Raw genomic sequence first — 22,484 nt, 5'->3', positions numbered from 1 at the left:
AGTTAACTTTCTCATAATTCTTTCAGTCTCTTCTTTCCTATGTGCCATATCATCCATTTGTCTCTTTAGATTAAATATCTCATCTTTAAGCTCTTGTTTTTCCTTCTCAAGCCGTATTATTAAGTCTCTCTGCCATTTTGTACCCTCCGGAGCAATCCAGCGAAAGTATGTGCATCCTAATCCGTCAGCCAAGTAGAAAGGGCAAGCAACAAATTCACGCCCTGGATCGAAGTCGCTCCAATCAGTATTAATCTCAACTTCATAACCACAATCACAAAGCTCTTCAATACAATGCTCCTTTGACATATACATAATACATATAATATATTAACGTTAGTGAACTTTCAAAAATAATATTTACATTTACAATAATAAAACTAACAAAATACCTTATGTTAACTTTAACAATTGATGGAAAAGAATAAGAATGATGTAGAATGGATAAAATGAAATATAAGAAATAATGGACCTATTTATACAACAACATTACAACGGCTATTTTCACATTCTAACGGCTATTTTTCTAATTAACAACGGCTAGTTTAGTTTTTAAATTTTTAAAAAAAAAAAAAAAAAAAATCTAAAAGTCGCTGTTAGTAACAGCGACTTTCAACTTTTTATTTTTTTTTTTCCCTTAATTCGCTGTTACTAACAGCGACTTACCCGAGGCTAGGCTTGGACGTACGAAAGCTTATTTTGGGACATAAATTTATCCCAATCTTATACTTGGAATTAAAATGCTAAATAATCTTATTTATTTCAATCTTTCAGAAAATGAAGGGGAATTCTTTACCTCCTAATGAGAAAAATCAACCTTTTTTTATTCTCACTCATTCTACTTCTATCACTATTATTTTAAAAACTTCATTTGGATCTCTAATTAGCTTTGTACATTAGTTTGACTTTTTTTATCCCCTTAAATATTCACTCTCGATCCACGCGACTCCTTAATTTTGGACACCAAAGGATTTCCTCAAAAATAGCCACCAAAGGTGAAAGATGTTACAAATTGAAAGAAAACAAATGATGAAGGGGAATATGCAAAATTACATCTCAAAAAAATTACATTAAAACACAGAATTAATTGGCTTAAGTGGTTGAATTTGAAATTAATTACAAGCCCTGTTCAAGGGAAGGCGAATAATCAAGATGCAAAAAACTACACGAAAGAACTAAAGAAAGAGATAGTATCATTAAGGGCTTCAATAAAGTGATCGACGTCTTCCTTGGTGTTGTAAAAGTATAGACTAGCCCTCGCACTCGCATTCATGCCCAAATGTCTATGGAGTGGTTGTGCACAATGGTGTCCAGACCTAATAGCCACCCCATGCTGATCCAAGTTCATAAACCACATTAGCTATGCCATTATCACAGCATCAAAAAACACAAAAAATGCAAGAGTGAAGAAAAATGAATAAGTTTCGCTGCTAGAAGTGGTGTAATACCTGTTGATCAAGAAAGGTTGCAATATCTGTTGGGTGGATATTTTCGACGTTGAAGGAACAAAGAGGAGCTCGACCAACATATTGTGAAGGCTTGGGGCCATAAATTCGAACTTTCGGGACTGATGATAGCTTTTCGTACAAATATTCACCTAGTTCCATCTAAGAGCAAGTTCATGTGAGCACACCCACAATTATGTGATGCAATCACATTTATACTATTACGCACAACATTTTTGTGAAAACTCAGTAATAGTCTAATAGACAGCTTAGCTTTAAAAAGCTCGCCTAGCGACTTGGGTGGGTGATAGCTTGGGCGCCTTGATATGGCTAGGCAAGGCGATTCCTTAAGCAAGCGCCTCAAAACACCTTGTAGCGCCTAACAACAAGCGCCCCACAGCACCTTGGAGTGTCTTTTGATCTTAAACTCGAAAGAAGCTAATTGATGCAAGCACACACCAAGCTACTCAGACATAAATCGGATGTTTAGAATCACTGTAAGACATAAAGAAGATATCTGCAGGTAACCTACCTCATAATCATGGATCTTTTGCATGCCGATTTCAGATAGATAATCTATAGCTGCTCCTAATCCAATGGCCTCACCAATGGCTGGCGTTCCAGCCTCAAATCTATTCCAGCAAAACAAGAATTAACCCAAGATTACATATAAATAACAGAGATCCTAATTGATGCATACAAACCTGGAGGGAGGAGCTGCATAAGTGGAGTGATCCAAGTACACATCAGAAATCATTTCTCCGCCACCTGAAAATCAAATAAAAAATCAAATGAGGTATAATGTCATGTAGCTATAACATGTACTCCCTCTGTCCCTCTCAATTTGCACTAGTTGCAAAATGAATAAATTTAATGGAAAGGGAAATTAGGTTAGGGAACGAGACAAGAAACAAGTGGAGGATAAAAATGACTTGCTAAAATGAGGAGTACAAGATTTTGGATGAGAATGAAAAATAAAGAGTGAAACCATTGCCAAAAAATAGAAAGGATACAAAATCAGAGATAAATTAAAATGAAAAGTGGTGCGCTTCCTCCGTCTCTCTCATTTAAGATCATTTTTCATTTTGTGTTGTACCTCTTATTTTGCATCATTTTAATTTTTGGACAATGACTCACCACTTCTTTTTAATCGCATCCACATATCTTAATTAATCATCTTTTGATTTCATCCACATAATTCATTCTCTCTTCATTTATTACCAAATATCACACTTTTTCTTACAAAAATACCAAATTTCTATGAAACATGTTAAGCTGGCTGTTTCATGTAGTTAATCTAATAGTGGGTAAACCTTAAGGCACCAATTGGTAATTGGTCAAAGATGGTGATTGTGGGAATGTGTTTTAAGTGTTATTTTCATGAAACATGTTATGTAATTCCCATGGTAATGAAGCTTTATCCTCAAGAACATGCTTTTCTTCACAAAATTCTATTGCCATCTAATACCCTCTCCCAAGTAATGGATGAGAACAAATTTTTTATAATTAAAATGATTACAAGACATGAATGATCACAGAAATTGTCAAGTAATTTTCTCTGTTAAATTACATCAAATTTTCATCACCATTTCCACTATCTAATACAAACGGCAACAACCAAACTAATTGTAAAATTACTGCATCATAAACAGACTAGTTAAACAGGATATAACCAGTTTGTCAAGAAAGAAACACTTCATACCTAAGAAAGGCGGCATTTTTGACAGAAGCTCCTGCTTGCCATAGAGGAAACCTACTCCTGTAGGCCCACACATCTGAAGCATTGCTTAATCTTTATTTTTGAATGCATGAATTGAAGATTTGCTTGTGAAGAAGAAGAAACTAACCTTATGAGAAGAAGCAACAAGAAAATCAATACCAAGACTTCGAACATCAACTAACATATGCGGGACACTCTGACAAGCATCAACCAAAACCTTTGCTCCGACAGCATGAGCTGACTGCACTATATCATGAATGGGTAGAGTCGATGCTACAAGAAGAACAACCTAAAATTGATAAGAGCTCAGAAGTCTTGGGGAGAAAGTTCTAAATTACTCTCTGTCATCTCTTATTTAAGACCCTAGATACCCAATAGTTTACTTATATCAATTAAATCTCAAAGAAACAGTAATCGCTAACAACAGTTATCAACTAAATCTCAGACCTACCGAGCACATTGGAGACATGGTGTACAACTATCATTTTCGTCTTTCTTGATATCATGTCCAACAATGCTCTTGTATCAGGAGTTTCATCTTTGGTCAAATTGACAAATTTCAAATGAGCGCCGGTTTTCTGAGCTACCAGTTGCCAAGGTACTATAGCACTGTGGTGTTCAGCAACAGTGAGGATGATCTGCAAATTGAAATTAAAGCAACATTTAGCTTCTGATTATCTAAAGGAGACTTTTTAGTAAAAAAATTTAGCAGCATTACAAACTAGCAGTGATTTGAACCAGCTATATGTCTATATCCATAGAGTAAAGAGCAATAGGTGAGAGTGTGATTGAGAAGGGAAATATACCTACCAGCCTAAAGAAGGACAAATCTAAAAAAAGGAACAGTTTTACACACTGTAAGTTGACAAATCCTGATTTTTAGAGAAGCAGCGAGTATACATGAGACATTCTTGAGTTTACGAGCGTTCTTTCTATAAATAGTATCCTGACATAATCAAGTTTAATAACGGGACAAAAACAAGAAATAATCCTTCATGTGTGAAATAGTGAATAGCCCAATAAAGATCAAAGACTTCCATCGAATTGAGTGATAATTGTATGTGTAATAGCATCTACTGTGCTAGGAACATTATTAAACCTGATTATTACAATTGTGAGGATACCTTTTTTAGCTTCTTGAGTTAGTTCCTATGTTCAAGATCCCTCTCACTCTTACAAAACTAGAATCAAAATATATAAAACTGGAAAAGTCTATGTGGTGACCTTGAGTTTTTAACTTTTTTTATATGGTAGACAATAAATCCATGTGGTGATCCCGAGCTTCCAACTTTTCCATGTGGTAGAAAAAATGTTAAATTTTTGGTGAAATTAATTACTCATTTCAACTCGAAAGAAATATGTGCCAATTAGAGTGATCGCGATGCCTATTTTCTTTTAAAAAAAAAGTCATTATGTTCAGAATGAATAACGTAAAGTTAACAAAAATACTTCCCTTTTATCAACCATGTGAAAAAGTTGAAAGCTTAAGGTCACCACATGGATTGAATAAAATGTTTGTCTATCACGTCAAAAAGCCGATAACCCAGGGTTACCACGTGGAATTTCCCTATAAAATTTGTTCCGCTTAAAATGGGAATGGGCTAGGGTTATGAACTTATAATCTAATACTATCTGATTATTTGTGTTATCATCAAGATATTCTCAATATCTCATGCTAAAAAAGGAAGGCAGCCTAATGAGAAACGAGGGAGGATGTCCAATTTTCTTTGACATAAAACTCAAGAAACTTTTACATAATAGAAATACATCACAGTTTGATTGATAGGGACTACCATATTTGTGCTTCTTAAAGTTTAGGAGCATAAGATCTATCGGAAAAGCAAAACAACACTTAAGAGAATATACCTCATCTCCTGCTTTTATATTTGAGAGGCCCCAAGAATTCGCCACTAAATTAATAGCTTCAGTAGCATTCCTTGTAAATACAATCTCATCCCACTCTCTGGCATTAACGAACACAGCAACCTTTTTTCTTGCTAATTCATATTCATCAGTTGCTTTGGCACTAAAATTTTTAATTCGAATAAGTTCACAATCAGGACAAATAAATCAAAATACAACGTGCCTAAATAGAGTCACAAAACCTCAGGAAATGTATTCCCCTGTGCACATTTGCATTATAAGCTTCATAATAATATTTCAAAGCATCCAATACAGCTGCTGGCTTCTGAGATGTTGCACCATTGTCCAAGTAAACTAGATTATGACCATTTACTTCCTACACCATAGGGTAGCACAATCACATCACAAAGTTAATAATCATGCATAACAAGATCCAAAAGTACAACAAAATTCATATTTCATATTAATTATGAGCATAATGAATGATTTCTAAACCCGACCCCTATACTATACCCAACAACAAAAACTGTTCATTACCCAATGTCATTAAGAGGCTTTCACCTAGGTTTAGTTTTGGGATCAAATGTACAGAACTTTGTGCACATAATTTAATGCGCCTTTTTAAGTACAAGGTAGGTTAGGGAAGGGGAGGAGACAGCGAGAATGGAACCTAGTATCTTTTCTGAGAGAGTGGTAAATGTTCCAATTGAGACAATACCTAGTTCTCTTAATAAGACATTTTAATATAGTCCATTATAATTCAAAATCAAAATCAAAATAAAGAACATATAGTAGAAGTCAGAACCATTGCACAAGATTCACCAAAATCCACCCATTTGAATTAATTACAGATACCTGCAAGCTAGATGATACATTTTTCTTGGTTACAACACACATATCCGCCATTCAAACTTCAATCAAATCTTCCCCGTATAACCCCACCTTAGTAGGAGTCACTTAATGGCATCCTATAATAGAACGGAATATGAAATTTATGCATCAAAGAAACCTCCACTAAGTATAAAACTAGAATGGTATAAGTGTACACCACTACTTTGGATAAACCTAAAAATCAAGCACCAAATGCAAAATGTTCAATAAAAGCAGAAAGCTTCAATGATTAAATTTACAGATACAAAGTCCATATGAATCGCAAAGTCATAAACCAACTCATAATTCATAATATTTTAGCTTCTAAAAGATTCCAAATATTTTTAATTTCTCAATATTATTAGAGTGATTTACAGACCAATAAAATACATGATTCATCCACCCCCCCCCCCCCCCCCCCCCCAAAAAAAAAAAAAAAAACAAACCCTATCCAGATTCCAGATAATACTCCTAATATTGCTAAGATCAAAATAATCCAAAAGTATAAGAGAATCTTCAATAAATATCCCTAATTTAAAAGTTGTAAAGAAGGAAAAGTACCTGATGAAGGATAGGGAAATCGGGTCTAGTTCGGTGCCCAAGTGAAATGGATTTAGTCTCCGTTGAAATTGAAGAAGTAGAAGTTGAAAGGCAACAAGAAAGAGATGAAGTGAAGGAATTAGAGTGAAAAAATGGGGGCTTTATAACAACTTTCATCGCCATTTTTGTTGGTCCTCTGATCTTCTCAAACAATACGGGGAAGGGAAACTATAACCAGGTAAATGCCGCCTTAGCCTGTTCGGCTGGAAATCCCTCTAAAATACGGAAAAAAAAATTGCCCTCAATAATTTTATTTATAGTTAATTTGTTGTAAAAATCTTAATACTTCTTGCTAATAGCATTTCTTGCGGCATTTAAATTGATTATACTAGTTACCTATTATTTGTTACACTCAATTTTTCTTTTATTTGATTGTTTATTGATTTACCCCTACTCTTTTTTGATGGTAGGTACTTATATTAGTTGGTTAATATGTGCAAGGGGTGCTGTCAGAAAAAAAATACAAATATTAAATTATTTAAAAATAGTCAATAATAAGAATTATTCACAACATATTAGCATTAGATGAACACAATGTCCCCCAAAAATATTATTAAGAAAAGTGTACTAAAAAACTGAGTTAAAAGAATTATGGACATCGTCGACAGTTCTACTTTATTATAGTTATAAACGATAACAATGCAAGCGATGTTGTAAGCGACTAACATTGTGAGAGATTCATTTTACGGTTTGAGGAGAATGAAAGGTATTATGTGATTTCTTAAGTATAAAATTGCTTGTATTATTAATTGTGTTAGGTTTGTCATGTCGTTTTATAAAATGCATTATAAGCCACTAAACAATGGTTGATTTTTATAGAATACAAAGCATAAAGTTTTCTAAATGTTTTAGAACTGGAGACATTATTTTAGGTTTGTCTTGTCGTTTATGATAATTTTTTGTTGTGTTCCTACTCTTTACATTCTAGATGGTTAATGTTAGTGTTGGCTAAAAATGCAAGTCATCGTCGAAATAGTGTTTACTGAAGGAGTTTAATTCCATTTTTGATGCAAGATTTAGAGTTTGGTGATGCTTAGACTTTAAAAAATGTGCAAACTCCGCAAGAACTATGATCAGAGTCTGGAGAGGGAGAAAGATGACAACTCATATACCCACAAAGAAGAATAATACAGCTAAAAAGTCTCTCGACGCAAGAAAAATCTTAGGAATACCCTGACTCAAGACTAACTTTATGCAATTTTTATTGTGACGTGAAGATACAAAAACATAAATTCATTTATAGCCTTGCAAATTGCAAGAATGCAATAGCTAATCTTCACATGGATTAGAGCCACTTCTTTGGTTACTCAAAGTTTAATTTGTCACCACTAAGTGTAAAATAAAATATAGAATACCTCGTTTTCTTAGACGTTATTGTTTGGTTGATTGACAATTTCTTTCACATGGTTTAAAAGCGCTAGGTCCAATTGGTTTAGGGTCCTAAACGGATCAAGTTTTGATTTATTTATTTATATTTAAATTTTTTTACATTTTAAAGGTTTTATTAGTACTAAAATGTATATATGAGTTCTAAATTAATCTAAACTGAGTCAACATAAATATAAAAAGTAGATTTAAAATAATTTTAAAATTGATTTTAGATTGTAAAATAAGTTCGTTTAGAGCGGATTTGACAAGTTCGTAAAAAATTGAGTCCATTTGAATCTTAAATCGATAACCATCCTGATGTGGGACCGGTATGTATACAGGCGAGAAAGAGAGAACCAATAGCGTAGTCAATTTATCAATAACTTCCAAATCACTCGTATCCTTTCCCAGACCCAGTATCCCCTATATAAGTATCCATAGTATCTGAAATCTTGCCCAGAAATAGAAAAAAAAAAAAAAAAAAAACAGTTCCAGTCTTCCAGATTAAGAGAAAATACAGAAAAATGGCGACAGTGGGAGGCATCACCCAGAAAGATGGATCCGAAAACAGTTTGGAAATCGAATCCCTTGCTAAATATGCTGTTGATGAACACAACAAAAAAGAGGTTTCTTTTTTCTCCTTTTGTTTCACCATTTTTCTGTACTAATTACCTTTTATTGTCAATCTTTGTTTCTTTAAATCCCCTTTTTACAGATTGACTTTATTTGCAAATTAATCTTTAATTCAGCGCAGAGTTTAATTGTGAGGTGTATAGTCTGTTTAATTTTGTTTCATTGTAATTTGTTAAGTTTTCATCTTTGGGTTTTGGTAATTGTTGATCATTATTTAGGAATTAATTGTTGATTTACTCTTGATTGATTCTTAATTTGATGGGTTTTTGATAATATCATGCTTAATTTTTCTATGGAATTGGCCATGTGAAACGTTGACTTATACAGGACAATCTGAATTTTTATGTAATTTTTTTAAAATATTGATAAAGTACTTCGTATGATTGAACAAACAAGCGAAAGGATAAATATATAATAATATTCAAGTATCTAATCAAACAAGAACAAATATTTTTCTTATATGTATAAGGACTTTTACTTCTTGTATTTTTAATCATGAGTTATAGTTATATTCATATTCACTAATATTAACTTCTAGCAATAGTCTCATTTTTAGTGAATACATTGGTATACTATTGAGTATTGATTATGGTTTTGACTTTTGATTATAATTTTTTGTTGAAGTTTGCAACTTTACCCTTGTAGGAAATTAAACATGAACCACAAGAAAATTGGGGTCTTGCCTTAGCAGCCACGCGAGACTTGAGTTCGATTCTTATTGAATCTTTCCCCCAACCTACCCTATAAGGAAAAAATCATTTACCATAAACTTGTGTTTGAAATTTGAATGGTTTGAACTTTGAAGACTATGATGTAGGATCAATTCTTTGAGGTCCCTATGTTTGTTCAGTTCACTAATCCTTATTCAAATGTGGATTATTTGGAGGTAGCATTTGAGTCTAATATAGGCTTAGTTGTAAAAAGCGTGAGGCACATTTAGCGAAATGCGTTGCTCCTTGCTTCTATGTGCATCAGGCGTGCCTTTGCGTAGGGGCAGAGCAAAAATACACATTAGTTTTTAAGGCCTTGTTTATTTTATATTTTTTCGAAATTTTAAGGCCGAAAAACAAGTAAAGAGACTAAAGTAAAAGAAGTGTACATTAATATCAATTAATACTTGAGACCTTTAAATAAGGAGATCTTATGCAGTCGAACACCTTACACATGCCAAAAATCTATCTTTATCCAGAATCACTTCTGCCTTTGAGTGCTTTTGGTAAAAATAGCGGTTAAAAATAGTTGTAATCACACCTTACACACCTTAAATAAGGAGGTCTTATGCTGTCTGACACCTTGTGCGAGATTGCCTTTTGAAAATATGAATATAGGAGTAAATTGTATGATCTCACTGTGCTTAACCAAGAAGTAATCGAATGTGTTCTTTCTGCAGAATGCTTTGTTGGAATTCAACAGGGTTGTTAATACAAAGCAACAGGTAGTTGCTGGCACTATGTACTATATTACTCTCGAGGCAATCGATGGTGACAAGAAGAAGGTTTATGAAGCAAAAGTGTGGGTCAAGCCATGGATGAACTTCCAGGAATTGCAGGAATTCAAGTATGTAGGCGACGTCTCTGCTGATGGTTCCAGCTCCTAGGTATATACTTTTCTCCGACTATAATGGTTACTGCTCCTTCACCTCAATCTTAGTCTATGGTTCAGAACTCGTTCTGCTTAATGTCTGTCTCGTATTCCTGAATTTTCAAATTCTTGGGAGGTTTAGATGAAGTTATAGGGCAAAAGTTTTCATTATGATAAATTTGTGTCCTGGAAATATGGTCATGGTCAACAACTCATTATTCCGCGTGAAGTCAGGGTCCTGAGGGGAGAGGTAACAAACATATTGTACTCGTACCCTCTCGAGGGAGAGAGCGTGTCCTGGAAATATATTTTGCTTAATCTCGATAAAGGGTACCTAGAGTTGTGTCCTGGACATACCATAGCCGTACCCTCTTGACAATGTGAGTTTCGTGTTTTCAACATTTGGATTGATAGTCCTGGTTCGCGTATTGTTTTTTGTTCTGTTTGTTTATCGTTCAAGAAGTGTGCGTTGCTTCAGAACACGATTCTTCTCATCATGCTCTCAAATTCACCCTTTCATAACATCTTGGGTTTGACATATCCAGTTACAGTCCGCAGATTACTTTGAGATCATCCGTGTTTCCCAGGATTGTTCACGACTTCTGTCAAATTTTATCAGAGTTCGGAGCATTTAGCATGATCGTTCCCTTGCTCATTTAATCCTTTGTTTTGTTACTTACTCGTAGTTCTACCATTGCAGATCTTCTGATGAGTATACACAGCTGGTTTCGAGTATATTGCGACTGTTAAGACCTGTTTGCGTGAACTTTACCTTAGTTCAAACCGCTCTTCTTAAATTATGTGTAAACATTTTATTAGCTTTATTTCAGTAAATAATGAAGATGTATGGATGGATTAGCATTCCGAATCCTGATTTTATGTCAAATTAATGTAATGTATGGGTCGAAACTCGCAAATATCATGTTAATCTTTGTTAATCGTATTCGAAAGCTAAAGTATGCTCTATCTTGTTAAGGATTAGGAATGATCAAAACAATTTGAATTTGATTATTTATGTAAAATTAGATTCTTCATTTCCGAAGAAAAAAATTATGTAATGAAATAAAAATTGTTTACGATATAGGTTTAAATTTGTATACGATCAGGTTAGAACATGAAATAGGATTCAAATATATGATCTTAAATATTACAAGGTGAAACTCCTATCATCTATACCAAGCAACTTCGGTGACTAACATATGAGTATTCTTATTTTATACTGCATTCGATCTTAATTAATGCTCCCATTAAGAATATTCATGAGAATTATGAAAAAATTAAATATTTTAAAAGATAATAATATTATTTTATTAAACAATAAAATTAATGGTAAAACGTTGAGCAAATTTTATTTTTTTTCTAAATAAAATTTAAAGTTGGATTCTTACATAATCTTTTTTCCTTACCGTGCAATACCTCAATTTGTGATTTTATATAAACAATGTAATCCTAATGCAAAATTCTATCACTGAGTCATCACCACATGGCTTAGGCTACGACTTCAGTTACGTTAAGGATCTTCACTTCAATTCCAAGTATTTTTCGGCTACCCCTATAACTCAATTGTTTTATTATAAAGATATTTGTTAGCTGTCTATTTTTGACAATTAATTTGTTCAATTTTGAAAGTAACAATTAATTTTTTTAAATTTTAAAATGTATTAACCCAAGTCATTTTTATGAAAACTAATTTGTTTGGGTTTTGAAAGTCACCAATTAATTTGTTTTTACATATTCATAAAATCATAATAAAAATATGATAAATTATTTTGATCAAATTCAAATTAAAGTGACTTAATGTTTAAACCACTAACAGGTGAAAATCCATTACATGAAAATCACGTTTAAAAGTTGTCCCAACAAATAAAATACTAACCCAAAAAAAAAAAAAATTGACCAAAGTTCAGTACATCACATGCAATATTTCTCAAAAAATTGATCAAATTTAGGGTGCTATTGGAATGGGCTATCCCACATCGACAAATTGAAGAAAGTGTTCGCATTTTATATAAATTATTGGAGTCCTTCTTCTATTGTCATATAGTTTTGGGATGTATATGTCTCCTTGGCTCATGAAGTGTGTACTCATAATTTCCCAATAATATGCTTATATTCACCATTGGCTACTTTCATCTTACAAAATTTTATTAAGCAATCCAATCCAATCCAATCCAATCCATCAATATTGACCAGGATTATAAAAACATTTCATTGGCCGACATAACCAAAAAAATAAGAACGTTCTTTGAATTAAGTTCCTTGATGACACCTATAAATACAAACAGTTGGAGACACCAAAATCCTCATTCAAAGCAACCCATAATTAATATTCTTATTCTTATTGTAATCAACATATACACTCTTTCCATTTTTGTATTTCAGGTATTACAATCTTACTATATCCTTTATTTTTGTTTTTGTTACTATTTTTTAATTTGCTTACAAATTAAAAAATTTAAACAATGAAAATACCCATCGGATAAGTTAGATTTACGTGAGAAAAGGGTAAAAAAATCGAAAAGTGAATAAAGCATAAATTGGACATAAGCTCTATATAAATATTAATTATAAGATGTTATTTTATTTTTATTTGATGATTAAATAGTACTAATTAAGTAGTTGAAATTTTAATTTATAATATTAATATATATTTGGTTAATCAAATTACTAAATGCTGGAATCAAGCACTAATATTTTTAATAAAACAAAGAAATCTTGTTTTATGCTTATTCAATTGTTCATAAAATGAATAGTCATAGTTAATTAGTTATCTCCTATTGAACCACTCAATGATAGAGTGTCCAACATTACTATTGAATTTAAGCATTTTTCTTTGACTTTATTCCTTTTAGCTTGTAAACTATTCTTATAGGTAATTCTCCTATTAATTTATATTCTTTAAAATGTTCATTTTAAGATTATAAAAATTTATTATTTTATATTATAAGTAATTATTTGAAGATTATAAGTAATCACTTTAAAGCAGTAAATATGCTTTGAGTCAGCCCATTAAAAATGATTTTTCTATGAGATAATCCCATTAGAGAATTTATTCATATTGAAAGAGTATACTCGGAGCTTCAACTACTAGTTTGAACTTTTGACTGAATTAATTTCTTGACATAGTATTAGAAGCCAACTTAGCATAAATCAGTTAACTCATTTATCTTTGCGTTGACTTTCTTATTGGGCTTGGTAACCCAAAAATATATAGGAAGCTAAGGAAACAATGGCATCAGAAGAAGCAGCCCAAAACGTGGCCCAATTGACTGATAAAGAGAAATCAACGATCAGTGAAATGATGAAGGCTGCACAAACATTGTTGAACAATAGCAACATTGACAACACTGAAAGGCAGCTTGCTACACTTTCTGGTGGTATCAAGAATTGCCAAGATAGACCCATTTTGTTAAACAAAACACTTGACGGGTTCGGATCTTTCGTTTCGGATCCTAGTGAGAGTATTGGTGGGTTTGATGATGGTGGGTTTGTGCATAGAGCACCTTCATTTAATATCCCACATTTGCCAGGAGGTGGTGGAGGCCCAGGCCCAGTTATTATTGGATGCAAGGCTGCAGTTGTTTATGGTACTATGGATAAGGCTTTGCCCCAACTTGGATGGCTCTTGGCTTGGTTTAAGCCCCAAAATTCTGATCAGAATAAGGTATGTTTTTTTTTTTTTTATTTCGGCTACTCTAGTAAGATATTGTTTCTTAGAGAGACCGCCTTAAAATTTTAAGTTCACATTTTTATTTTCTTTTGTAATTATATTAATTGTGTTATTTAGCCCATATGTGTAATGCGTCTCTTGGAAAAATCGTCTCTGACAACAATTTGTGTTTTCATTTACACAAATTCGTTGTATGAAACAATTTTAGCATGAGACATACTTCATATGTGAGTTATATATTCCAACTAATACAAATTGTTAGCATATGATTGACCTTTTTATTTTGGGCTCGTTTCATCTACAGACGATCTCTCACAAGAGTAACCCTTTCATTTATATTTGGGCTTTGTTATTATTAATTTTAAACACAAAATCTTAAAATTTTTATTAGTATTTTTAAACACAAAATCTTTAATAAAACGGTTTTATGGTGAGACTATTTTTATAGGCTTGACTTATGTACAATTGACTTATGTATATTTAGTCTATTAAAGTAAATTACTTATAGTTTTAAAATGATCAAATATTAGTAATCAATTAAAAAAATAAACTAATTATATGACATTTCAAACCTTAAAAACTTTAAATTAAGTGCTATAATTAATAATGCTACGCTAGCACCACTTTCTCATATAAGGTCCTGTAATCGGTGAATTGTTACCGGGCTCCTACTCTTCCTCGGCCTAGCCTGTTTTTAGGCGTACTTAATAATTAAAAAAGCTATTATTACTCCTATTAATTAACAAAATGATATATGGTTGTTAGGTTTACGTGGAGGCTGGGTTGTTAGAAGAGCTTATGAAAAAGGAATGGAGTGAAATTGATGCCAAACTGAATGCATCCGGCAGTGTAAGTAGCTACGTAGACAGCAGCACCGGTGCCGTAGCAGCCGCACAAATTGAGGACCAAGCCCACAATTTGGCTTTGCTTGGTGCTACTTTTTCAACTTTAATTTAATTTGAATATATATAAGGCTTTTCTTTGATGGATCTAATTAATACTTCACAATTTATGTATCGTACTATCATATCATTACACAGTCTACTAATTTATAAATATTTTGTGTCAAGTGTCACTATACAATGCATTTTGAAAGAACTTTATGTCAAGTGTCATACTTATAGTATTAGATTGTTGTTTTGGAAAACTCTTCCCTAATCCAATTTAAACTATCAATGACGAGTTTTATTTAAAATGGTTTTAATTGTAATAGAATAATTGACATTGACATAGACTCTACAAATTCATATTATATAAATATTTATAATGTCGTTTTTAGCATTATAAGAGAATATAACTGATAAATTGATGTAAGACTAATTAATGTTAGATAAATTTTTTTGACAACTCCCTTCATGTTGGCTAATATGCAATATAAAGTTTACAAAAGAAGGCTAGTAAAGTTAATGTAGTATGCATTGAAAGTAATTCATGCAATCTAATTTTAGCTTATAAATTCACAATAAATAGAGTCATTAAAAATACCTTTAGTAAGTATTACACAAACAAAACACACATTTAGCAATATCGTATATGGTACGATTATAGATTTTTCAACTTCAACTATTTTTAATGGTCATCAAAAACATACAAGTTCAATAATTTATGTATAATCCTAGTATACTATTTATCACTTGCATTTTAATAAAAAACAAAAGTTAACCTATACTGTGCATGGAACGTGTATAATCCTAGTATACTATTTATCACTTGCATTTTAATAATCCTACTATTAAAAATTTGTTTTTATTTAAATAAATAATATGAAAATCTTTGGTTTTCTACTATAAGCAATGTAAGATACATTTTTTTTCTATATGCTTGGTTTGGAGCTAATTGATGTTATATATAATCAGGGGCGAAATAAATAATTTTGAGGCGCAGTTTATTTATCATAAATTTCTAAAATTGAGGCTGTTTATAATTAAAAAGAGAGATTTTCTCAAACTAAATAAAAATTCAACACAATTTTAATTTAAAGTTCTAGAATTATATAATAAGTCAACACAATTTCTAATTTTATCAATACCGGCTTTATAAAAATTACTTAAATTAAGTTGTTGAAAATTAAACTTCCATCTCTAATGTTAAAATGAAAGAGAAAAAAAAATAATACTAATACATTGATGACTAATAGTAAAAAGAGTAAAAGTTTAAAGGGTTGAAAAATTAGGAAATGAATTTTAGATTATTTTTATAAATTTAGTGATAATTGATGTTTGATGAATGTGTAAAAATTAAATCATTAAATGATATAAGAGAAAATATTTGAAAGTTAAAGTGTTGCTTTAGAAAGAGAAAAAAAAGGGAGAAAAAAAATATAATTAATAGTAATTAAAACTATGTAAGACTCCTACCAACTACTCTATGTCAATATTATATGGCTCCAATAAAATTTTTTAATACGAGGCCATTTAAGTTTTGGGCCCTGTGCGGTTGGGCACTCCGCTCGGGCCCAAAATGGCCCAAAACAATTGATTTTATGATGAAATTTCATCGGCCTTGTACATAATCAATTCTTCTCTTGTGCGGGTCTTGTTGTCGACAAGTCCATTGACAAATTTATCATGGTATTGATTATAAGATGAAAACTCATTGTACTTGTGTACAATCAATTCTTCTTTTAGCGAATCTTGTTATGTATTACAAGACCAATGATAAAATTAACACGGTATCAGAGCTGTTGGTTTCGATCAACTAGGACCTTGATTGATTACTCTCACATGCAAATTTGACTAGGGTTTACATGTGAGGTAGTTAGGGTGTTGGTAACTTGGTATATATAGTTCGTCCCACATCAATCAACTAAAGATGGTGTACACGCTTTGAAAGTTATTGAAAAACTCTTCCTTCCATTGATATATGATTTTGTAATTGTATCTCCTTAACTTATAAAGTGTATGTACATTGTGTTTATATAATAATACAGGATGGACAATATGTCCTGCCCAATATATGATTGAAATTCTCATATAGGTGAAAATTGAAGAGATTACTAAAATTATATATATTTTATCACTAAAATTATGTACCTTGTGTTGATCATAAGTGGGATCACGAACATGGAATCTTTAATCGTCAAAAAGATTATATGCTTATGAATGTCATAGTCGTTTGATGCTGTTTATCACTAAGTTTATGATCGAAAACTACACAAGTACTCGTGTGTCATTTTAGTTTTATGATGCATACTTTTTCTTTATTAATTTTTTATTCACGCATTTAATTTATCATATCATTTTAGAATTTCTCTTAATTCTCCTTAAAATACCAATTTATCGGCTCATTTTTGTTGATCTCTCTACCAAATATTTATAATTAGTATAGAATTTCGTACAATGCACGAATTTATAATATGAAATATATAAAAATATAATTTAAAAAAAATAATGCAAGTATATATTAATGTGATTAAATTTATTGAATACATAACTTTTATAAAACAAAAATTAAATATTGATTTTATTTATTGAATATATCACATTTTCATTCAATTAAATATATCAAATTCTAGGTTATGTATATAGAATTGGTATAATAAATTATATAAATATTTTACCTAATTTAGCTTCAATTTGAAAATAATCAGATTCTTAATTAGGTAAATATTGTTACGTAATCAACTATCATCCATTAAAATTATTCCATTAATTGTCAAGGTTCCCTAAAGATAACATTTATCATTTTCCAACATTTTTATTAGTATGTATGATATGATGCAAAATTGGTGAGACAAGGTGAGGCGGAGTACTATAAATTCCTCCAATATATTTTTTTAGTTAAGGCAATCACAGTAATTGACATGAAAAAATATATTACTGGATCCCCTTCTAAAGATATGATTATCTTTTTTTTCCACTAGTCTTAATGGTTTAGTCTATAGGATATGGAGTCCTCGTTATGAATATGTTTGAAAAGGCACAATGTTGTCTACAAACACTGATATTTCAAAATAAAAAAACCATGGTTAAAATTGCTTGATTGTATGGTTAGTTTACTTAAACTATAGAATTATATGATACTAACTAAGGTAGTATTCCTAATTCTTAATATTCTTGCCTTTCTTAATTATTGTAGCTAAGTTTATACGATGAAATTACGAAATTAATGTAGGAATACATAGATGTAAAAATAGGGCATTCACAATAAATCCAGTCTAATTTAACATGGTATCCGAGCCGATGGTTCGATCAACAATTTAAAAATGGTAGGTTCGAAAAGAATGGCGTTCCTACCCTAATTGATTACTCCCACATGCGAACTTGACGGGGGTTCGCATGTGAGGGGGGGTGTTGGGATGAGTTATCCCACATCGATAAATTGAAAATGGTGTGCACGCTTTATAAGCTATTAGAGACCTTCTTCCCATATGGTTTTAGGATGGTATATATCTCTTTGGCTTATGAAGTGTGTGCACTTGTGTCCCCCGTTAATATGCTGGCATTCACAATAAATCCAGTCTAATTTAACATAACAATAGTTAAAAAGTACATCTATAATCTCGAAAAACATGTATATCTAACATATTGTATGAATCAATTAATTAAACGGTTAAGAATTAACATCCTTTATTTAATGCGTGACTTTTACGACAATATAGATATTGACTATTGAAAAGTACTATTGTCTCAGAGATTAGTATCATATATTTAGCTATAACTAATCTACTTAGATTTAGAACAATGGTGTGCTAGCATCAAGAAGAACAATGAAAAAAATAACTTTTCTTTTTCTATTTCTCTTTTTCGAAAGTTATTTCTATCGAACTACCATTCTAGAAGTATCTTATAATCTGACGACCAGATCTATTTATAATATAAGGTCAAAACCCTAATGAAAAGCTGCTTTTCAAATAAGTCCTAATATTTGACTATTAAGTATAATGGAGTAATTTTAGCTTATGAGCTTCTTATTTTAACGTCCTCTCACCGTGAGACCTTCCCATGCAAAATGCGCTGATTTTTTAAAAGAATAGACGATAACTCATCCATATTCGTACGTAAAATACTTATACAGGATCCATATGACCATTAGACGGTCTCATACAATAATTGCTTTAGTTGAGTTAAGCCGAAATTTTAAAAATAAGTAGACAAGTAACCGATACATTACCAAAAAATTATAGTCACTAGTCAATCCCAATAATTTGGGATTAAGACTTTGACATTGTTCAGACTTTACCCTAAGGTAGCCTATGAGAGCCCAATAATTATATATGTATAGAACATCACAAATACTCAATTAAGACGGTTCTTTGGTGAGACAATCATCAAAATTGAGTTAAATAGTGCAAATAAATTTAATAAAACTTTCACTTTCGAAATACTCATTTTTAGTTATTTAATGTTTAATATATCATTTTAAATGATAGAATTGTGAGTTTCAACATCAAAATACCAAGATCATAAATGGGATGAAGAACATTATTGATCATCAAAAAAGATTATGCTTATCAATGTCATTGTCGTTTGATGCTGTTTTATGCCACTCGAATATTTGAATTATCGTAAAGTGGAAGATGATTATTCAAGTAATTTTCTTTGATCAAACCAGATAAGTATTCCTGCAATTATGATACGTTAACCAAAAGTGATTTAACTAGCTAGAAAATGAGAGAATATTAAAATTGGTGGAAGCTTAAGCTAATGGTTGAGGTTTCAGAATATGTTATATATTTTAATATATTTTTGGCCCTTATACGAGTTTTTTGGGCTAGAAGTGTGGATGCAATACAGGTCCTCATTATACCCGATGATAAATATTTCACGTTAAATGAGGAATAATTGAGTAATATAATATTTCCGGCCCTTGTCACGCTGACCTCTATATTTTTATATTTAAAATAGTCATATTTCATTCACTTAGTAATATAATATTAAGTATTCTTCTTACATATAATTATAATACTGACTTTTATACTTGTTTTGTTTTATTATAATTATTGCATTTCTCATTTTACGCAATTTAATCTGTTATTATAATTATTTACATTTTTAAATCATATGTATAACTAAAATTATAAAAAAATAATAGTATAAAAGTATAGAATTAGATCATGATTGAACTAAGATTTCACTTTACCATTATTTTTTTCCAAATAACTTAATATAGCAACATTTTCAGAATGGAGATCAAATATAATAGAAAAATTTATTTACATAAAAATAACCATGAATTATTTAATTGAATCAATGCACCAATGTGACTCTTACGGCCCGTTTGGTTGATAGTAATGAAGTAATGGGAATGAAATGTTGTAATGGCAATAGTAATAAAGGAATGCATATGAGAATTGGCAATGAAGATTCTTTTGTTTGGTGTGCATGACTAAAGAATGGTAATGAAAGATAATATTTCATTGATTGCATTTGGTTGTTAGTAATAAAAAATGGTAATGACTCTTAGTGTCATTATTGTATATTTGTATCTAAAAGCATTATTTTATCTAAATTATTCTATCTAATGATTCTTTTTTTAATAATAATATTTTTTTTGGATAATTACATACATTACCTTTTTTTTCTTCATTATTTTTTTTTCTATAGCTCGAAACAACATTATATTATTTTATTACCACAGTAATACTTCATTACCATTACAGCCTAATACCAGGTTGTTTGATGGTAATAAAAATGGCCCTTTTTGGTAATTTCATTACCTTATTTTATTACCATCCATTACCATTGAAGGCATCCAAACAACCAAATTTTTTATTACTTAATTTTATTACCATTACCGCCCTCTAATACCATATACCAAACGGGCCGTTATTGACTGAATTCGTTAAATAATAAGTAATAAACCGTTGAAAAAGAAATTGCAACAACTATAATAATATAGAGGAAGTATCTGATACATAAACATGCTATTTTCCAAAGTTATTCTTATTTGTTTGTTTTTTTAATTAAAAAAATTACATCCACTTATGAATTTATACCATCCTGTTGTGATGTTTGTACTACAACGATAATTAAAATTAACATGTATATTTTATAAGTCATTATAAGAGTCTTTCTTTCCATAGTCATATAATTTTGAGTTGGACTCTCATTAGCTTATAAAATATATGCACCTCATATTTTACTGATAATATGTTTGCATACACTAAGTCAGATCCGGCCATCTAAATATAACCCATCTAAACCCTATAAATACGTACAATTGTTATCACCTAATTAAGGGCCATCTTGCAGTGCAAAACATAAGCTTCTTCATACACTGTATTACTTGAAGGCTAAAGGTACTAGCTCCAAGCTCCTATGCATTAATCTCTTAATTAATACTTATTTGCTTTTGATTGTAGTTTTATAATAAGAATAAGAGGTGTTTGGCAAAATAGTTTATCAGATAATTTTAACTTATTTTAAGGATTGGGTGGTTGAACCATGCAATGCAAATTTTGGTAAATTAGCTGGTTGAAACAACTTAATGTTATGAATAAGTTGTTTTCGCACAAGCTGCTCATAACTGGTCAAACCAATTTATAAAATCATTTATTCAAATCATTCACTATAATCAGTTATTGATTACCGATTGTTGCCAAATAGAGCTATTAGAATTATTATCTTTTATTTTGATCAAATTAAATTATTTTTTATAACTCACATGTGATCACATCGAGCAATGCATCAATTAGATGGAGGTCGACTAACATATAAGTTTGATAGGCTACTACTCCTATTACAAATTGGTTTTAGAATCATGGAACCTCATCAGGTTTATGTGAAACCAACTCTCCTTTCATGCGAATTTTGTTGTGTACAAACCCTGTTAGAAATACTTCACATGAAGAAAATACCACATCGCTAAATTAGTGAGTTTTACACTTATATATAATACTTGATGGATAATCCATTTACATACCAAATGATTTTGAGAAAGAATAAACCCCACCAAATTTGCATGCATGTCAAAACTATCACCCGTGGGTTTGTGAGCCCAAGCCCGTCTAACAAGCCCCGAAACAAATTTATCTGTACTTAGGTACTAAAGGAGAAATCAGCAATGGCTTCTGCACAGCAAGTCCAATTCAATGACAACCAGAAAGCAGAAATCAGCAAGGCACTAAAGGATGCAAAGGCCTTATTCGAAAGCAACAAAAACACAAGCAAGGCTAATGTGCAGAGTCATATGTATCTTGTTGCTGGTAACATCAGAAATACACTGCCCACACGACCCATTTCGCTTAACAGAACATTGAATCAGTCTGGGGAATTCCTTATCAATCCTTCTGACAATATCAAAAATGGTGGGAGTGGTAACTTTTTGCAGAAGTTAATTTGGATTTGATTGGCCTGCTGCTGGTGGCATTGGCCCAGTCATTCAGGGGTGCAAAGCTGCATTGATCTATGGTACTTATGACAATGGTATTCCTGCTCTTGGCTTGGCACAGTGAGAGTGACGTTAAGGTTTGTCCCAGTTCTCATTTTACGCTCCCGCGCACATTATTCATTGATCCCTCTTGTATTCAGGTTATTATAATCGAGATTATATACTACCTAGGATAAAAGTAGTAGGTCTGAAAAGAATGGCGTTCTTACCCTAATATATTGATTGCTCTTACATGCAAACTTAATGGGGGTTCATATGTGATGAGATGTTGGAATGATTTATCCCACGTGGATTAACTTAAAGATGGCGTGCACACTTTATAATTAAGTCATTGGAGCCCTTCTTCTCATTGTCATATGGTTTTGGATGGTATCTCCTTGCTTATAAAGTGTGTTCACCTTGTGTT

At 31.4% G+C, this 22,484-nt stretch overlaps 3 protein-coding genes across 3 annotated transcripts; 2 read left to right on the top strand and 1 right to left on the bottom strand.

The window, feature by feature from the left end:
* Positions 1–1,009: 1,009 nt before the first annotated feature.
* Positions 1,010–6,730, bottom strand: LOC130797069 (cysteine desulfurase 1, chloroplastic). The gene is made up of 10 exons (XM_057659550.1): positions 6,457–6,730; positions 5,268–5,401; positions 5,029–5,188; positions 3,614–3,800; positions 3,290–3,435; positions 3,145–3,217; positions 2,147–2,210; positions 1,975–2,074; positions 1,446–1,604; positions 1,010–1,330 (listed from the first exon to the last, which is right to left on the bottom strand). Exons 1-10 carry the CDS (start codon positions 6,616–6,618, stop codon positions 1,160–1,162), a joined length of 1,356 nt encoding a protein of 451 aa, XP_057515533.1. The 5' UTR covers positions 6,619–6,730; the 3' UTR covers positions 1,010–1,159.
* A 1,555-nt stretch (positions 6,731–8,285) lies between these two features.
* Positions 8,286–11,058, top strand: LOC130797067 (cysteine proteinase inhibitor A-like). The gene is made up of 3 exons (XM_057659549.1): positions 8,286–8,489; positions 9,887–10,093; positions 10,778–11,058. Exons 1-2 carry the CDS (start codon positions 8,388–8,390, stop codon positions 10,091–10,093), a joined length of 309 nt encoding a protein of 102 aa, XP_057515532.1. The 5' UTR covers positions 8,286–8,387; the 3' UTR covers positions 10,778–11,058.
* A 1,204-nt stretch (positions 11,059–12,262) lies between these two features.
* On the top strand, positions 12,263–14,803 carry LOC130797066 (jasmonate-induced protein homolog). Its single transcript, XM_057659548.1, has 3 exons — positions 12,263–12,459; positions 13,292–13,741; positions 14,513–14,803. The coding sequence occupies exons 1-3, from the start codon at positions 12,340–12,342 to the stop codon at positions 14,702–14,704; spliced, it is 762 nt and encodes a 253-aa protein (XP_057515531.1). The 5' UTR covers positions 12,263–12,339; the 3' UTR covers positions 14,705–14,803.
* The last annotated feature ends 7,681 nt before the right edge of the window (positions 14,804–22,484 follow it).

Source organism: Amaranthus tricolor, chromosome 12, assembly GCF_026212465.1.
Source record: "Amaranthus tricolor cultivar Red isolate AtriRed21 chromosome 12, ASM2621246v1, whole genome shotgun sequence".
NCBI lineage: Eukaryota > Viridiplantae > Streptophyta > Magnoliopsida > Caryophyllales > Amaranthaceae > Amaranthus > Amaranthus tricolor.
Note: the sequence above shows the minus strand (reverse complement) of the source record. Positions and strands in the feature narration are given on the sequence as shown.